Consider the following 17,913-nt stretch of genomic DNA (forward strand, 5'->3'; position numbering starts at 1 on the left):
TTTATTTGATGAGTGTTGTGATTAGAATGATGAGAAGTAAGAGTAGCCTGCTTGGGCTCAGGTACACTGCGTTTGAGTTCTAATCCTTGTTAGCTGTATTACCTTTGACAAATCACAGCACCTTGCTAAGCCCTGGTTTCCTCATCTATAAAATGGGGATAATAACATTACATCTGAACTTCACAAGAGAACACTACTATTCTTAACTCACCGGACCCGTCTGGCCAAACAGATATTTTTGCTTTTTAATCATGCAATCCATTCATCAACCATCTCTATGCTTTTGCAAAGGCTGTCCCCTATGTCTTGGACACACTTCCTCTGGACCTACCATTTCTTAGAATCTTTCCCTTCCTTCAAAGCCCAGCTTAAGTGCCACCTTCCACACGAGGTGTATTCTGATTTGTCTAGCTGCTAGCGCTGAATTCCAAACTACCTTACACGCATTTTGTGTTTCCCCTATAGAAATCAAACTCCTGGAGGGGACGTACTATTTCATCTTTGTCTTTGTATCTCCACACCCAGCACAGTCTCTGGCACATATTGGGCGCTTAATGAATACTTTCTTACCTGAATATGCGTAAACTACTTTGAAACTACAGAGAACTGTACAAATGTGCATTACTGTTCTTACTTGGCTACTTCTATGATTTCATCAATATGGGTAATTCAATTCAGTGTATAGGATGTAACCTATACAGGTAAATCCATACTTTCTCATTTCATGTTATTCTTGTCCAAGGACCTCCCATAAATTGCACTGAAGAAGGGCTCTGCCCAACCTCCTGGGAGTCGTATGTCTAAAGCTAAATTCAAACTCAGATCTTTCTGACTCCAAGTCTGGTGCTCAATCCACTATGCCACTTCACTTTATGTATATACCATTATGTATAAATATTTATGTCTATAGAGGTACACATACATAGATAAATATGGATGTATATGTATACATGAATATATATATATGTGTATATGAAACTGGACCTTGGATTAGTAAGATCTTGATTCCAATCCTGCCTCAGACCTTAACTGCTATACTACGTTGACTAAGTCCCTCCACCTCTCTGAGGTTCAATATCCTCATCTATAAAATGAGGTCAGACTTAAAGGCCTCTCCAGTCCACTTTTAGCTCTAAATATAAGATTTTACGATCTCATTAACTACAGGTCTCAACCTGGACCACATTCTTCCTCTCCTTGATTTTTTCTACATTCATATGAGCTCTTTTGAGTGACTATGAATCACATTGAGGAAGCTCTTGGGCTTTATTCTGTCAGCACAATGTCATCTGTAAACAGGAACATCTGGAAGGAGTCAACATTTATAGGAAATCCCTCCTCCATTGGGATTCAGAGTTGGACAACCTTTATGACAAGAGCAAAGACCTTTGGTGACCACTCATTGTTCTGTTTTAAGCTTCATCTGATATGATAACTAGGAGTTTTCTTACAAAGTCATTCCTGTTGTTACATCTTTCAGACTCTTATGAATTTTGGAGCAGGTACAGGAGAGATCTTATTGGAGGAGAGCCAACAAAAGCGGCAGTTAGTTCTTTCAAATCAAATAATTAATAGTTTAAAAAAATGAGTACAGTGGGATTTTGTAGTATCTGCATTTTTCAGGCAACTATGTGACTGCAAAGAGGTGGCCTGCTGTAGGATAATTTGCCGAAGTCTACTGTTGCCTTCTTATACCATCTTCAATAATATCCTCTAGCCTAGTCCAGTCTAATAATCTTATGTATAGATCTGGCCATGTCTCATTGATTATGTTTCATTGACCAAAAATCTTCAGTGCCTCAGTATATCCTGTCAAATTCAAAGTCTTCTGCCTGGCATTCAAGGCCTACCACAATCTGGTACCACCTTCCCTATTTCACCCTCTTCTCCCCATTTATGCACATTTTACTCCAATCAAACCAGACTACCCTATGTACTCCTTCTAAAACACATATACTTCTGCTCAGGCTATTCCAGTGTCTGGAATTGTATCCTGTGATGTGTGTGTCCAGATTATTCACATACAATTTTTGTTGCCATGGAAAGGTAGGTTTGCGGACTGGATAGTTGTTGCTATTTTCTCATATGCCTTTTGGGAATTTGCGGACTGGGGGAAGTGAGGGGATGTGATAATAAAGGTCTTGATTTTTCTAAGCATTTGGCATCATTCCCTCCTTCAATCATCTCAAGAATCCCCTAAATCTCTCCAAAGTGTGCTAACTCTAGCATACATCTCCTCTGTATGGAATCTTGGTCTACTCTGAATTACCTTCCCAATTTTGTTTTCTTTTGTGATGTTTCTACTTCCACATATTATACAGTGGAAATTGTGATATGAAAGTCCCAAAGTAGTGGCTTCTCTGTCATTGATGAAGAAAAGAGTCAGTAACAAAAATCTTAACAATTCTTTCCCATTTTTTTTTGGTCTCCTGTTCACTTAGTTTTTATCTTTAAATATTCTTAGTATGATCTGGCTTAATTGGATCTCACCACATTTCCTGTAAACTCACTTTTCCCTGCATTGGAAATTATTACCATTATCAGTAGCCAATTTTTTTGTCTACTAAAATAAAATCAATTTTATTTAAAAAACGTTATGTGGTGCTGACCATGTCCAAAGTCTCACTCTTCTCAAAATATTCATGATAAATGGACACGAGAATTTTGTATAGTGTTCAAGGCTTTAGCTTTTCTCTTTTCTCCATGTTTTCTACCTTTTTTGGCCACTTTTCCCTTTGCATAGAATGAGGGGAAATCTAATAATAATAATAATAGCTAGAATTTATATAACATTGAGTTTTGCAAAATGCTTTACAAATATAATCTAATTTTATCCTCACAACAGCCTTGGGAAGTGGGTGTTATTAAGGCAAACAGGCATGCATTGGTTATAGACATGGATTAAGTGACTTGCTTAGGGTCACACATCTAGTAAGTCAGGATTTGAACTCAAGTCTTTCTGACTCTAGGTCCAGCACTCTATCCACCATATCACCTAATTGGCTTCCATTAGAGGGTATGTTGACTGAATTTTGTTGGTCTTCCTGAGTTCTTGTTAGGACTTCTTTACCTCATTATTATTTGCAACATATGGCAAAAAGCTGTAATTATCTTGATCATTGTCTCTTTGCAAATGCTTCTCATGAGTAATACAATAAGAAATGATCCATGAAGTGATGTTTTGGATGAGCAGGGAGGGTTCTAGGAAAGGAAGGGAATAAACACTTATACAGCACCTACTACACGGCAAGCACTGTGTTAATCATTTTAAAATATTATATCATTTGTTTCTCACAACAACCCTAGGAAGTAGGAGCTCTTATTATCCCTATTTTATAGTTAAGGAAATTAACAGAAGTTAAATGACTTGCCCAGGATCATACAGCTGGTAAGTGTCTGAGGCTGGATTTGAACTTGGGTCCTCCTGACTCCAAGCCTAGTTCAATAAAGTCAGCTAACTACAGCAACTATTTTATTTGCTTCTTCAAGGAGAAATACATGTGAGTCATCATTCCATTTAGCTACAACTTTCTTTTGTTTTCTAGCATTATTTATAGCAAATATGTCCAAACTGATATGATTCAATTCCTCTAGTCTATTGGTCATAGGCAAAGGTCTCACCTTTAATGAGAACTAAGTTAAAATCAATAGAAAATCTAAAATTTGTATGATTCTTAGCACTTTTTGCCTTTTTTTTTTAAACTTCTATTACCACTGCAGAACCAGAAGGGGGCCCCATAAGACAGAGAACAATTTTATACATAACTTCTTTATGTGGTTCCATTACCAAGGCGCCTACTGCTCTACTGAACCCAGTTGCCTATACTGTGTTACTGTGACCCTACTAAAATCCATTTTTTTTCAATATGACAGAATTTTGCAGATCTTGTACTCTGTGCTCGTGACTATTGAGAACCCAGGGTCACCCTTGTGTCATGATGAGGGACCAGAGTAGAGTTTTTGGAAGGTTATTATTTTTCACATTTGGGCAAGACATAGAGGTTGATAATATAGACTGTCATGCAGTCTACCTCAGTTCTTCCCATCCAGGATAGCAAGGAAATGATCTAAGGCAAAAATCAGTGCTGTTTAAGTGACACTCACTCTTCCTTCTTTCCCTTACTTGGGACCAAGGGTGTGCTGGAGCTAGCTCAAACCAGCTCATGAAAGCTGGTTGTTAAATTTTCAGTGTAAGTATTTACACCTTGGAAATCGGCAAATACTACAAATCGGGGCTTAATGTATTGTTTTGTTGATCATCTGGAAAGTAATGGAGAAAATGTTGATAAAGCAGATTAAACTTAAAAATGTGTCCTGGGTATATTTTTTTCCTATATAACTGGTCGTTAAATATTTACCCTCTCTTATGGGACCCTTTGGCTTTATAGTTTATGTGCCACCTTGCTTAATCTTGTAAAATACAACATGTCAAGGCAGCTAGGTGGCACAGTGGATAGTGCACCAGCTCTGGAGTCAGGAGGACCTGAGTTCAAATCTGTCCTCAGATACTTGATAGTAGCTGTGTGATCCTGGGCAAGTCACTTAACCTTGACTGCCTCGAAAAAAAAAAAACCCAAACAAGCAAACAAACAAAAAACCATATCGATCAACCAATGAGCATTCATTCCTATGCCAGGCATTGTGCCCCATGCTAGATATGTCATTGTGGTAGGGCATGTGTCACTGTATCAGTTATCTACAGAAGAAGTGCAACAGAAGTGCTCATCAGCTGACGCTCTACTTCACTCACTGGGCTCAGTGACGGGCCTAAATTTAGTTGTTCTAGTATCTAAATGTTCTAGTATCCACCTTAAGTAGAGCAATGTACAGAATGCTAGACCTAAAACCAGTTCAAATTCTACCTTAGCTATTTACTAGCTCTGTGATTCTGTACAAAATTATTTTTAAAGAAAATGTTTGCCTCAGTTTCCCTACTTGTAAAATGGAGGTAATAATAGCACCTACCTCTCAAGGTGGTAACGAGCACAAAATGGGATGATGACAATGACAATAACAATAAGTACAATGACAGAATTGTAAAGTGCTTTACAAACCTTGAAACACTATCTAAATGCTATTATAATCATTAGCTATTGTAATCCCTGAGGTTGCTACCACCGGCAAGCCCAAAACAGGGTTGGAGCTAATCAGCATGAATCATTTCCCTGATAGTCAGACAAATTAGTCTGAGGAATGAAATGAAACATTGCTCAAAATATAAAATCTGTTATCTGTACCTAGGTTTAACTTTCAGTCAACTGTCTGATAGCATTCACAATAGTTGGCCATCTCAGCAACTCTGGACCTTTCTCCATGTGGTTCCCAGTCCTTGTCTCTGCTCTGTACCCCCCAGTCCTCACCCCCCCAGTGCTAAAGATAGTAATTACTATGGGCTCTGCTCACAGTAATTGCTCAATTAATATTTCCTGATTTGACATCAATTCTTCTGACCACCTTAATTATTTCAATTGTTCTCTCTGTGGTAATCTGCTATATTGTCTCTTCCCTGGCCCTCATATTCTGACACACTTGGCTTCATTAATGTGTCCCAAAGCCAGGGAACAAAAATGTCTGAGGCAAAAAAAAAAAAATTCATGGACCACTTACCCAGCAGGGCTACAGTCTCTGGGCGCATTGTGCCTTCATGGCCTCTGACAACAGCTGAACAAAAGAGAAAAAAAAATCACTACAAAAGCCGATTCTTCCCTTCCACCTCACCTCTGTTCTCAAAAGATAGAATCCATTATGATAGAAGAGGAAGACAATTAGAGACCTTGTAACCTCGTTCTGGGCTCCCAGCACTTGTGGGTTTCCATGAACTGGGGACAATAGGGCCAGTTGAAAGCACATTACTATAAATCTACATAAATGTTAATTGATTAAGAGCAGCAAAAACTAGCTGGTCTTTAAACCAGCTGAAGCAAAAGGCCTGGGTAAAATTCATCTGTCTTAAAATGAGGAAGCAGGTACTTCCCTCCCCAAATGCGTAAAAATCTTTGAACCAAGTGGAAAGGCACACCATGAAAAATAGAGTCTGGGGGGGAGAGAGGGTCACTGCTGATCATATGATCTAGGGAAATCCACCTAACCTTGCTGAGTTTCAATTTTTCCTTCTGTAAAATGAGGATAATATGCAGTATTATGTGCATCAGAAAAACCCAAATTCAGATTCTAACATTAACTGTTTTTGGTTGGTGCTGCCTCTGACACATACTGACTGGGTGACCCTAGATAAGTCACTTAATCTTTTAGTACCTGAAATAATCATCTAAGACTTTAAGCTGCCAAAAAGGTTCTAATCTGCATTGATAGAGAATTTCCCACCAGGAGTTTCCTACATTGATAAGATCATAATCTGGTCCTTTCTGTCAAAATGATGATGACATCTGCCCTTGTCTACCCCTTGGGTTTTCTGATATAACAAATATTAAATGGGGGCATATGGAGAAAAGTTCAGACTCTTCTAAATGGCATTCAAGGCCTCCACAACATGGTAGAACCCTGCCTCTCCACGTGCTCCACGTTCCAACTAACCTGAATGAGTCTTGGTGGCCTCTCAAACACAATCAGGGCCCTCCCACCTCCTTGCTTTTGCGCAGATTCTGCCCTGTTCCCAGATGTTCTTCCTTCCCTCCCTCACCTGTTGAATTCCTACTCATCTTTTAAAGGCCAGTGCAAGTGTCACCTCAATCGGAAAGCTTCCCCGATCCCTGAAAGGTGAAACTTTGTCATTTATTTAGTCAGTCCTCAAATAGCATGATTTCTATCTTTTTACAATCCCATTCCTCCTCGTTGAATGCTCCCCAATTTATCAATGGCTTTCCTAGAATATTACACCCAGAAATGGCAGCTGTCTTCCTATCTACACACTCTATGCCTCTTTTAAATCATTGCCAAGTATGAGAAGGCCAGCCTGCGGGGGTGTGTGGAAAGCTGTTCCAACATGACCTGGTGCAGCAACCCCCAGGGCTGTGACCATATCCTGTGCCGCCAGGGCTCCGGCAGTGGGGCTGCCTGTTCCAAGTGTGGCTGGGCCTCCTGCTTCAATTGTAATTTCCTTGAAGACTTAGATTATGTCAGTTATCACATTCATGATTCATCCTGAGCTTGCCAGTCCACTAAGACCTTCAGATCTTATTCAGGTGCTGGGAAGAATGACACTGGGCTATACTGAAACCTTTTTAGCTTTGTAGGATCTGCTTGGCAGTTCACAATCCACTTCCACCTTCTTTGAGAAGGGCCTCCCTCTCATTAGGCAGGAGAGGAGAATTTTAAAGGAGATATCTCCCTACTGGACTTGATAAATGATGCTGAGGAAAATCCCTTCCACATACCTTCCACAGAGGAATCCTTTAAGACGCTGTCTGTGGGCACTTCAGGAATGACTGTGAAAATAGATGCCACAACTTGAATCAATAATCCAATCTTGGTGTAAATCCCAAGATAGACTACTGAACGTTAGAACTGGACAAGACCTTCAGAAATAGCTCTAGTCCAGGGATTCTTAACCTGGGGTCAGTGAACCTTTTTTAAATGTATTTTTGATATATTGACATATATTTGCTATATTGATATGTTTGTTGCCATTCAATTGTTTCAGTTGTGTCCAACTCTTCATGACCCCACTTGGGGTTTTCTTGGCAAAGATATGGAATTGTTTACCATTTCCTTCTCCACCTAATTTTATAGATGAGGAAACTGAGACAAACAGGGTTAAATGACTGGCCCAGGGTCACACAGCTAGTGCGAGGCCAGATTTGAACTCTGGAAGATGAGTCTTCCTGACTCCAGACTTGGCACTTTATCTGCTGTGCCACCTAGCTTCCCCATATTGATATATATTTTGACACATTTTATTTTTTAAAAATGTATTTTGATAACTATGTCAATGTGATCAAATTTCCTTTTTAATCATATGTACTTTATTTCATTTCAAAACATTATTTTAAAAATGGTCCCTAGTGTTCACCATATTCCCTGAGAGAACCATGAATGTCCAAAGGGACATACATACACACTCACAAAATGTTAAGGCCTCCTGTTATAGTCCAATCCTCAAATTCTATGGGTGAAGAAACTAGCCAAGAGAAGTGAAATGACTTTTCTAAGATCCTTGTTAGTTGTGGAACCAGGGAAATAACACAGGGCTCCTGACTAGTCTGGTGGTCCTTCTGACATGTAGGAATGGTTCCTATGAAAATGAAAATCTATTTCCTGGGTTATAATACCACCTTAACACTCATTAATCTTGCACAGAGGAGTTTATCAGACTGGCAGAGAAGAGAGCAGAATCCTCGAGGGCATGCAACATACCCAGGACAGAAGTGTTTTAATGAACTCTGGTTGGTTTTAAAAGTCTGCTATAATCTGCTATAATCTGGTTCTGTTCTCTTACTCTCTTTGACACATTCTAATTCTAAACAAAGAGGCTTCCTTGCTTTTCCCAGGACAGAACATTCCATACTTTTGCCTAGGATCTCCCTGATGCTTGAAATGTTTTCCCTCCTCACCTCTGCCTCACAGAACCCCTAATTTCCTTCAAGGCTCAGCTAAAGTTTCACATATTACATCAGGCCTTTCAGTACCCTTCCCCACTACAGGAAATTACTTTGTATTGACTTTTTATGTCTGTTGTATGCACTTATCTGTCTTCATGTTGGGTTTTCCTCCCTCCCTCCCTCCCCCAATAGAAAGTAAGCCCTTGGAGGTGAGGACTGTTTAAGTCTTGCCTTTGTATCACCAGCAGCTAGTATAATGTCTGGTGAAGTGCATAGAGGGCTATGTTTGGAATCAGGAAAACCTGAGTTTGAATCCTATCTCAGAAACTTATTAGCTATGAGACCTTGGGAAAGTCACAACCTCTCTTAGATTCAATTTCTTCCATCCCCAAAATGGTGATAATGATAACACCTACTTACAGAGGTGTTAGGAGTATCTAATAAGATAACATATGTGAATTGCTTTGGAAACCTTAAAGTGTAAATAAATGGTAACTATTACTACCACACCCTCACCCTCGCCCCCACCCACTGCCACTCTTCCCTTTTCTTCTCCACCCCTCCTACATGCATTGGATGAATGTATCCAGAGGAGGGCAATGAGAATGATGAAAGGCTTCAAGATCATGCTAAATGAAGATTGATGAAAGGAACTAGGGATGTTTAGACTGAAGATGACTTAGGCAGGGGCATCCTATCTGACTCCATACAGTTGAACGACTGTCGTACAGAAAAGGGTTTTGTTGTTTTTACTGTGCCCAACTCTTCATAACTTCATTTGGGGTTTTCTTGGCAAAGATACTGGAATGTTTTGTCATTTCCTTCTCATTTTACAGATGAGGAAACTGAGGCAAACAGGATGAAGTGACTTGGCCAGGGTCACACAACTAGTACATGGCCAGATTAGAACTCAGGAAGATGAGTTTTCCTTACTTCAGGGCCGGCACTCTATCTACTGTACCCTCTAGCCACCGCAGAAAAGGTATTAAACTTGTCCTATAGAAGGCAGAACTCTAAAAGGAAGAACTAGGAGTGGAGATAGATTTAGAATAACATTAATTTGAGCTATTCAGAAATAAAATGAACTTTCATGGTAGGCTGAGGGTTTCCCCTCACTGGGAATATTTAATCAAAGATTTAACGACAGTTTGTTGAGGCTAGTATAAAGGAGATTCTAAGTTAGCTATGTATGGTTTGGATGGCTGATCTCTAAGAACTCTTCCAGCTTTGAGATTCTCTGTTTCCCTCACAGGGTTAAAGTGTCCAAGAAAACATAGAAGCAGCCATGCTTCTTAAGGGCCAGGTAAGGATGGTTACCACATGGCCAGTCTTGAACTATACTAGGTTTCCTTAGGAGGGGCAGCAGGCCCAACAAAAGGCAAAATTTGAACTTAAAAGTAGAGAAGCCATATGGCGCAGTGCAAAGGCTGCAGAGGCAGGAGAACTATATTCAACATTTTACTGATAATTCACAGAAGGAAGACAGTAGAATTAAGAGGGGATGGGTATTGAGGAAAGCTTCCTGTAGAAGGTGGGATTGCTTTTCTTTCGACACTTGGAAGGAAATGTTTACCTTCCCAAAGTCTCAGTTTGACATCACCAAAGCCTTCTGCTAGCAATTCCCACTTGAGCCATCTTCATGGCTATTATTAAACCTATCTGTGTACCAGTTACTCCAAACAGAAAACTCAAATGAGTCCTTGGCCAGCGATATGGGGGGCAGGAGCATATAGATGAGCATTAGGAAAAGGGAAACAATAGAGAGGGATTGGATTGCTACCAGGGTAGGAATAGTAAAAGCTACAAAAGCAAAGTTCACATAGTATATATTTCTCTACAGTTTATAAAAGTGATTTATTCATAACTACTCTGTAAAGCATGTAAAGCAGAAATTATTACTTCCATTTTACAGATGATAAAACTAAGGCTCAAAAAAGGTGTTATAGCAGAGAGAAGACTAGACTTGGAATCCAAAGAGATCGGCTCAAATACCAGCTCTGCCAGTTACTCTGTGTGACCCTGGGCAAGTCAGACTACTCCTGGAGCTTCGTCTGTAAGACAGGGAGATTGGACTGGGTGGTCTCTGAGGTCCCTTGCACCTCAGAGCTTCTATAATTCTGGGATGCCATGAGTCACAGTGAGTGAATGAGCAGCAATGTGTCATCTTCTGTGGTGTTTCTTTAACATTTTCCTCATACAATACCTTCTGTTAGTGCAGTAGATGTCCACGGTGCCAGAGAGCTCTTGTGTGCAGGAAGCTCTGTGGAAGGAAAGAGAATACTTAAAAAACAAACAAACAACCACTCATTATCAAAGCTTATTTAAGTACAAATATAGCATATACCATAGCAGTTTTGCAATAGCAATAAATATCATAATAGCAGTTATCAAGAAAGGACTGTCATTCTATATTACCGGTTCTCCTGGTCTTTTGGGGATTTTCACAGCTAAGGTCTGTGTTTCTAAAATAAGATGATAGAGATAAGACAACTGAGATCCCGAGAGAAGGGCCTTGCCAAGATGATGGGAAAAGGCGCATGATACAGGTTTGTGCTTCTGTGAACCATGATTGGCTTAGTCCTGCCCCAGAGTTTGTGCTATGCATAATATGGCAAAGAAACTGGAATGTTTTGTCATTTCCTTCTCATTTTACAGATGAGGAAACTGAGGCAAACAGGGTGAAGTGACTTGGCCAGTGTCACACAACTAGTACATGGCCAGATTAGAACTCAGAAAGATGAGTTTTCCTGACTCTGGGGCCAGCACTCTTTCCACTGTACCCTTTAGCTACCCCAAAAAAGGGATTAAACTTGTCCTATAGAAGGCAGAACTCTAAAAGGAAGAACTAGGGGCAGAGATAGATTTAGAATAACATTAACTTGAGCTATTCAGAAATAAAATGAACTTTCGTGGTAGGCTATGTGTTTCTTTCCTGCCATGCCCCGCTTATACCCCCCATGGTGATGCCGGTATAATTTCAAGAGCTTTTTGAAAGTTATAGTAGGCTAAAAGGAATTGGCTTTGAATTCTGGTACTACTGGTGATTCCGCAAAGGCTTTTGAGCAATCCTTTGACTTCTCTGGGTCTTAATTTCCTCATCTTTCCAAGAGAAAGTTGACCTAGATGATCTCCAAGGTCCCAGTCTCTTTCAAGTCTCAAAGCACTTAATCTTATGAGGTTGGAATATGATGTGAAATGGATCCACCTTCCTCCTCAACTCCCCTGGGCCCCTGGTGATGCCCTTGACCTTGGCTTTAGTAGCAGCACAATCAATTCCCTATATAAAGGAGGAAAGACTGTCAAAAAGGGCTCTGATTAGAATTTCCACACCACACCATTCGTATGGTTTACATGTTGCTTTGCCCTACACCCTATGTCTCCCAGAGAACCCCACATATCATTTTCCTTCCTGCTCATAGCAAAAATCTTGGACAATCAAGGATAAACCCAAGTATCTTTGTTGAGCTCCCCACTCCCCACAATAATCATCCTTATCTTCATTACCATCTTATTAAGTGCTTAATATGAGCTAAGTATATTGGTGATTAAAGAATACAAAAGTTATAGAGTCTTTGCCCTCCATAAAACTACATTCCAATTGAAGGAAGAAAGATGTGCAAGGAATGCTGGCCAGCATCTAAAATGATCCAGATCCCATTGTTGACACAGGGCTTTACATTAATTATCTCATTTGAAGTAGACTGGCTTGCTCAGAATCACATAACCAATCATTCACAAACCTGGAACTCAAGCCGAGGTCTGATACCAACTTCTGATACACAGTGGTACCCAAAGGTCTCTCATATCAGTCACAGCGCTTTCCCATCATTCTCAGGTCATAGAAATGATAGTATTTAGCATTGGAAGACAATTTAGGGATCACCCAATCCAACCTGTGATCCTATGACCCTCTTATTCTACATATAGTCGATCAATCAGTGAACATTTATTAAGCACCTACTATGTACCAGGCACTGTGCAAGCACTGGGGATAGAAAGAAGCAAAAGACAGTCCCTGCCTTCAAGGAATTTATAATCTAAGGACCCTAATGCTCTTCGAGGTTTTAAGCAATTTGCCCAAGGTCACACTGCTAGCAATTAGCAGAGTTGGGACCTCCTAACCACCAGGTCAGTGCTCTTTCCACTCTTTGCCACGCTGATCATCCTTTGGACAAGTCTGTAATAGCCAGGACCAGAGAGGTCATGATACTTTTGGGAAGCTACCCAGCAAGGAGCAGATAATGGAACCCAGAGCTCATTATCTGGTCTCTTTCAATCACTGAATATTTGAGTTAGAAGGGACCTCAATTCCTACCAGACCAACAGTCCCCTCTACAACTTCTCTTTGAAGTAGCGGGGAACTCACCATCCAACTTGCCCTGAAGCTGTGAGGCAACTTCCGGAGAGGAAGGGGGCTAAGTGTAGCCCTGTGCCCCTGAGCCAGGGAGGAGGAAGGGGGTGGAATCCCTTTGAGGCCCTAGCTAGCGGTGAACTTCCTCACTCAGTCGTGGGGAGATGAGCCCAGCATTACCTTGGTGAAGAGTGATTGGGAACAGATGTTTTTCACAGTCTTCTGCCTGGTCTGTGTGCATTCTCTGAGCACTGCTGAGCCCTCTACTCAATAACATTATGAGGCAGCCCACAGACCAGCTTAATTATCCAAGGGAGGCAACAGTGAGGGCAGGAGAAGAAGGGTACTTAATGGTCTACATCCTAACAAATGCAAATTCACATCTGTGAAGTACAGCATGGGGACCTGTTTTGCACTTGGATGTTTGAATTAGTCTCATTATGGAAGGTAATTAATGTTTCCTGTTGTTGGGAGCAGAGGAATAGCTGAGTTTGGGAATTTTAGCACATCTGCTGTCATAGATACTTCCAGCTTAACCCAACAATGCCCATTGGAAGAAGCTTTTATCTGGGACGAAGCCTCTTATAGTATATGGAGTGCTGGACTTGAAGACAGAAAAGCTGAGTTCAAATCTTATCTCTACCATTTGTAACCTATGTGGATTTGGGAAAGTCATTTAAGTTTTCCGGGCCTCGTCTGTAGAATGGTTGGGAAACTAGGTGGTGCAGTGGATAGAGCGCCAGCCCTGGAATCATGAGGACCTGGGTTCAAATCTTGGCTCTGCTATTTATAACCTAGGTGGATGTGGGTAAGTCATTTAACTGTTCTGGATCTCATCTGAAAAATGAAGGGACTGCACTGGGTGGTCTTAAAGATCTTTTCTAGCTCTTAATCTATGGTCTATGAATCCTGGCTCTTATCTAAGCTGTAGAGTAATAGGGAAGTCACTTAAATGCTCTGAACTTGTTTCCCTATCTATAAAGTAGGCTTAATAATACCTGAATATTATGAAATGAATCAGACAGCTGGATGGTACAGTGAATAGAACCCTAGGCCTGGAGTTAGGAAGACCTGAGTTCAAATCCAGCCTCAGACACTTACTGGCTGTTTGACTCTAAGCAAGTCACTTAACCCTTTTTTGCCTCAGTTTCCTCATCTATAAAATGAGCCAGAGAAGGAAATGGCAAACCACTCCAGTACTTCTGCCAAGAAAACCCCAAATGTGGTCATGAAGAGTCGGACATAACTGAAACGACTGAACAATAACAACAACACGACAAAATAAATGAAGTGAACATTTTTTTCCTATTCACTTGGCTCAAAATGGTTTCTCAGACTGAGCCAGTAGGTGAGGAGCAATTTGCAAGCCACTTGATAATCATGGTTTATATTTGAATGGAATTTTATGATTTCCTGTATTCCACATTTTCTTATTTCATCCACAGTCCCTACTGGGAGTAATGTAAATGAAATGAGCATTTTTATTTCTTGTTCATTGGCCACAAATGGCTCCTCATCCTAGGCCAGTAGGCGAGGGGCTATTTGCAAGCCTCATGATAAAAATGGATTCTATTTAGATGACATTTTCTGATGAAACAGACATGGAAGTAAGTTGTGGTTGGAAGCCTCTTGGCTTCCTTCAATTCCCAGCTAAATCCTACCTTCTTCAAAAAGCCTCTCCTGGTCCCCCTGAGTGCTAGTGCCTTCCCTCATAGGCTACCTCCAATTAATCTTGTTAATATCTTGTTTTTGCATAATTGTTTGTATGTCACCTCTCTCGTTTAATTGTTTGTTTCTTGAATGCACGGATTGTTTTTACATTTCTTTGTATCCCTAATGCTTAGCATAGTACAGGCACATAGTTAGCTCTTAATAAATGTTTGTTGACTTGACCAGATAAGGCAGGTATAACCATCCCCCATTTTTCAGATAACTAAACTGAGGTTCAGAGACTCATTCAAAGTCTCACAATGAACAAATAACTCATGGGACAGCTGTCAAGAAAGTACTCTGTAAACCCTTACAGCTTAAGAAAGTATTATCTGTACCCACCCATCTACACCTCCCCATTTTAATGCCTTAGTATATGAATGAGACATGGTATAATGGGAAAGACTTACGGCCCGTGATCTCTTCCTTGCTGTTCGTATCTGAAAAGTTAACATGTTGGGAGAGAACATTAGAGGGATGAGCTTCCAACCTCTCCAGCTCAGATTCAGAACCGAGGTATGAAGTCCCTCCAGGGACAAATCATAGAACTATAGAACTGGGAGACAGGGCAAGATTTGAGAGAAAGAAAATGAAAAGGCCTTAAGAATTTGGTTCAGTTCATATTGAAACATCTTTGGGCTACGGTAGTCATATCTCCAGAAGAATGCTATCAAAAGGGAAAGATGTGACTCCTGGCAGGGGGACATGGGGGGGTGGTAACAGGAGCTGGGTGGGAATAGCTCACATTGCTAGAGTACTTGAGAGTTCATTAAGCTCTCTCCTGACAATAGTCCTGAAGAATAAAGTGTGAGAATCAGTATCCCCATGTTAAAAAGGAGACTCATAGCAGTGAGTCAGGGCCTGAAGTCAGGAAGACCTGTGTTCAAATCCATCCTCAGACACTGACTAGCTGTGTGACCCTGGGCAAGTCACTTAACCCTGTTTGCCTCAGTCTCCTCATCTGTAAAATGAGCTGGCAAACCATGCCAGCGCCCCAAATGGGGCCATGAAGAATGGGACAGGACTGAACAACTGGACAACAATACAACAACCACAACACAGGGGTGATTTGCTCCTGGTCATAGAACCACTAAGTAGAGCTGGGATTCAGAGCCAGGTCCTTCTGACACCAGGTTCAGTCCTCGTCCTCCTCCTCCTGCTATACTAGTGCTGCCTAGTCTGAACTTTCTGGAAGTCACTTGAATGCAGCAGCCTAGCTGCAGAGCAAGAAATTACCCTTTGAGACCTGAGTATAGTATTTGGACAAAATGATTTAAAGTAACCCACTTATTAAAAGAATTACCGAGACTATAGCTTTAATTAAAAAAACAAAACCAAAAAACCTTTGTGTGCCCACAGTCCCTTCTGGGAGTAAAATAAATGAAATGGATGTTCTTATTTCTTTTTTGGCTAGGCAATGGGGATGTGACTTGCCCAGGGTCACACAGCTAATAAGTATCAAGTGTCTGAGGCCAGATTTGAACTCAGGTCTTCCTTCCTCTAGGGCCAGCGTTCTATCCACTGCACCACCTAGCTGCCCCTGAATGTTCTTATTTCATATTCGTTGGCCACAAATGGCTACTCATCCCGGGCTAGTAGATAAGGGGCTATTGGCAAGACATGTCATGATAATATGGTTTATATTTAAATGGCGTTTTCTGATTTCCCACAATGACACATTTTCTTCTTTCATTCTCATAGCCCTCATGGAGGTAGATAGGACAGTTAAAACTATCACTGTTTTGCAGATAAGTAAACTGAGGTTTGGAGAAGTTAAAAGTCACTCAGCAACTTTGTAGAGGAGACAGAACTGGAGCCCAGGTCTCAACTCTTATTCCAGTATTCTTTTGCATATTAGTCACTAGCTGCTAGCAGAAGCAGCTCGTAATCACATACTTCTCATATAAGACACCTTTGAACTTCGTGTATTTTCGCTGGCTGTTCTGCCTTCCCGGAATGTTGTCTCTCCTTGTTTCTTCCTCCCAACTTTCTTTAAAAGTCAGCTGAAATCCCACCTTCTGTGAGAGGCCTTTCCCTGTTCCCCTCGATGTTAGTGCCCTCTGGCATTGCCTCCAGTCTGTCCTGCCTATAGGTGTTTGTACATAGTTTGCGTGTTGTTTTCTCCATTAGATTGTGAGCTCCTTGCAGGCAGGATGATGTTCCTGCCTTTCTTTGTAGCGGTGGTGTTTACTACAATGACTGACACCTAGTGAGCTTCCTGAGCTTGACTTGGTGGCTCACACCTATAGTCCTTGACATTTGGGAAGTTGAGCCTTAGGAGCTCTAAGTTTTCTTAGGGCTAATGCTGATTAGGGGTATACACCAAGTCCCCACCAATGCACTAAGGCCCTGGAGGGGGAGGATGACAGATGGGCCACCTAAGGAAGATGAACTAGTTCAGGTTGGAAACAGAGCAAATCAAAATTTCCAGGCCTATCAGCTGAATTGTTAGGCCATTGAGTGGCTGCTGCTAAGCCTGGGCAAGATTCTTAAAAAAAATTAATAAAATACAACATAAAAATACAAGTAAAAACAAACAAACAAACAAATAAAAACATAAAATTCTTGATTGTTGGCCTGACTAGTGTTCTCAATAGATACCCAGGCCATTCATGCTCTCTTCTATTTTGGCTCGGCTCTTGACTTTTCCTTTTATATCCCCATCTTTCCAACTTCACTTTCCCCACTTTTCCCCCCCTTTCAGTTCCCTCTATTAGAATGTAAGCTCCCTGAAGGTAAGGACAGTCTTTTTTTCTTTTATTTGTCTTCCCAAAACTTAAGATAGTGCATGGCATATGGTGAATGCTTAATAAAAGCTCGATTGCTTTATCTACCTATCTATCTATCTAAAAGACAATGATCTTTCCCTCCTATTTCCCACCCCACTTTGCCTAGATCTATCTCTTCTCCACTTATCTCACCTTATCTTCTATCACAGTTATTTGTGGTTCTGTCCCCCTTAGAGTTTAACCTTCTTGGAGGTGAGAACTAAGGTCTCCCTAGGACTGAGCTCAGGGCTTGCAAAGTAGCAAGTCATTGAATTGTACTGGACAAAGGATAACTCATAAGGAACAGAAGGTAAAGCCAGTGATTGACAACAAAAGTCATTGAGAAAACTGAGAAACCCATTCTGGTTTTTCTTACCTGTGACTGTGGGCATGCAGAAGGCAACATCAAGGCCATTGAGGGAAGAGTTGATGTGTGAATGAAGAAAACACTCAATGGCAGTTTTATCACAATTACATAGAAGATGCTCACAAGGATCCTTGGAATCTGGAGAGATGGACCAAGAAATGGAGAGGATTGAGAAAACTCCCCAACTCTCTTCCCCTTCCCTTTAGATGACCTCTATGA

The 17,913-nt window shown here is 40.9% G+C and overlaps 1 protein-coding gene across 1 annotated transcript in view; it reads right to left on the reverse strand.

The window, feature by feature from the left end:
* The window catches only part of OC90 (otoconin 90), a 53,558-nt gene that overhangs the window by 15,728 nt on the left and 19,917 nt on the right, over window positions 1–17,913 (reverse strand). The window contains exons 7-11 of the mRNA XM_020997922.2: window positions 17,704–17,832; window positions 14,970–14,999; window positions 10,702–10,758; window positions 7,335–7,385; window positions 5,608–5,661 (exon numbers count right to left, since the gene is read on the reverse strand). Coding sequence (XP_020853581.1) covers window positions 5,608–5,661; window positions 7,335–7,385; window positions 10,702–10,758; window positions 14,970–14,999; window positions 17,704–17,832 — 321 coding nt within the window. The remainder of the gene's footprint in view (window positions 1–5,607; window positions 5,662–7,334; window positions 7,386–10,701; window positions 10,759–14,969; window positions 15,000–17,703; window positions 17,833–17,913) is intronic.

This window comes from Phascolarctos cinereus, unplaced genomic scaffold (genome assembly GCF_003287225.1).
Source record: "Phascolarctos cinereus isolate Bilbo 61053 unplaced genomic scaffold, phaCin_HiC Scaffold_4;HRSCAF=312, whole genome shotgun sequence".
NCBI lineage: Eukaryota > Metazoa > Chordata > Mammalia > Diprotodontia > Phascolarctidae > Phascolarctos > Phascolarctos cinereus.